The sequence below is a fragment of the Crocuta crocuta genome, unplaced genomic scaffold, assembly GCF_008692635.1.
Source record: "Crocuta crocuta isolate KB4526 unplaced genomic scaffold, BGI_CrCroc_1.0 scaffold978, whole genome shotgun sequence".
NCBI lineage: Eukaryota > Metazoa > Chordata > Mammalia > Carnivora > Hyaenidae > Crocuta > Crocuta crocuta.
In genome coordinates this window covers 581435-583063 of record NW_027530876.1, presented here as the reverse complement: position 1 = coordinate 583063, position 1629 = coordinate 581435, and the positions used below count along the sequence as shown (strand labels likewise).

Sequence of the window (1629 nt, the reverse complement as noted above, 5' to 3'; positions counted from 1 at the left end):
GGGGGCACCCACCACCGAGCCCGCCGGCCCCCAACAGGCTGTCCCTCTGACCCCAGTGCAGAGAAGCAGGTGGCCGGCCAGGGGCCACAGGCTGCGGGGGAGCCGCTGAGCAGTCCAGACGTCCTCCTGGCCGCGGACTTTGTCCACCGGTGAGCAAGAGAAAGGTGGTTCCTCGGGAAGACTCGCTGTGGTGGCCCCCACTTGCTCACCTCGGCCGGCGAGTGCCGGGCCAGGTCAGAAGGGGCTGGGGTCTAGCTGTGGCCACGCGGACGGGGGCCCAGTGGGCGACAGCCTTCCAGCTGAGGGGCGCCGCAGGTGGACAGAAGGGACCCACCGGGCCAGCCTCACTGTTCCCCCTCCCTTCTGGCCAGCAGGCCAGAGCCATGCGCCCCACCTGAGGCCCCTCTGGGCACACCTGGGGGTCCCTCTGGGCACAGACGGCACTGCTTGGTCCCCACGTCCCCGGAGCGATACGTGGAGATAGACAAGGTAAGAGCGGGGACTGGCTGTGTGGCAGACGGGGGCACCTCTGCTGCGGGGAGTCGGCCTCCCCTTAGGAACCAAACTCTTGGGCGCCTGGGAGGCTCAGTCTGTTGAGCATCTGACTTCGGCTCAGGTCATGATCTCACGGTTCATGGGTTCGAGCCCCGCGTCAGGCTCTTTGCAGACAGCTAGCTCAGAGCCTGGAGCCTGCTTTGGGTTCTGTCTCCCTCTCTCTGCCCCTTCCCTGTTAGTGCTCTGTCTCTCTCTGTCTTTCAAAAACTAAATAAATGTAAAATAAATTAAAAAAGAAAAAAAAAGGAACCAAACTCTTCCCTCCCGAGGTTGGAGTCTGCCCTTCCTGGCCTCACAGCAGCTGGCTGAGCACAGTCCACAGAGGGCCGGGCCAGCCAGGGTGTGAGCCTGGAGGGGGAAGGTTCTTGAGTGGGGAGTGGGGAGGTTCGTGGTTCTTGAGTGGGGAGTGGCGAGCAGTGTGGGCAGGAGACTCCTGGGCAGGCATGACGTCTAGAGCCAGGATAGGTGACAGGTAATGATGCAGCAGGCACTTGGTGGACCGAAGAGGAGGAACGGGACCGATGGAAGAGAGGCCGGGGAGCCGGGCAGGGTGGTGGTTCTCACAGGGGGAGAGAATAGGTGCAGCGTGGGGAGACCCGGCCCCCACTCTGATGGGCCGAGCGTGCCCGACGCTGCTGGGTGGGACAGAAGCCCTGGGCCAGCATGAGCGGGAGGACACAGCACAACTGCACGTGAGCCAGCTGTGGCCCGGCGGCCAGGGGGTGAGCCAGGCCACACGGACGCTAATGCCGAGGGCAGCCGGGAGCCCCCAGGGGAGGCGGGCCGCGGGCAGGGCCAGCTGGGGTGCAGGTGGACACCGACCGAGGAGGCCAGGGAGATAGTGGGGATGAGAAGAAGAGGGGGGATCTGGGCCTCAGCCAAAGGAGTCCCCACGTCAGGGCTGGCTTGAGGAATTGCTGTCTCCAGAGGTGGCTGTGCCAGCCATGCCGAAAGTGGCAAAAGGGAAAGCAGGCGGGGAGGAGGGGCGTGGTGACAGGAAAGTGGCCCAGGACTTGGGTTCAAGTGGACACCGGAGCAGCAGAGGCAGCAAGGCCCAGTCCCCTCCCAGGTGGA

At 64.6% G+C, this 1629-nt stretch overlaps 2 protein-coding genes across 2 annotated transcripts in view; both read left to right on the top strand.

Annotated features, from left to right (window-relative positions):
* NAA10 (N-alpha-acetyltransferase 10, NatA catalytic subunit) overlaps positions 1-1629 on the top strand; it is a 136594-nt gene that overhangs the window by 22093 nt on the left and 112872 nt on the right. The gene's annotated exons all lie outside the window — the stretch shown is intronic.
* ARHGAP4 (Rho GTPase activating protein 4) overlaps positions 1-1629 on the top strand; it is a 13371-nt gene that overhangs the window by 11273 nt on the left and 469 nt on the right. Inside the window, exons 17-18 of the mRNA XM_077769599.1 lie at positions 64-149; positions 372-583. Coding sequence (XP_077625725.1) covers positions 64-149; positions 372-583 — 298 coding nt within the window. The remainder of the gene's footprint in view (positions 1-63; positions 150-371; positions 584-1629) is intronic.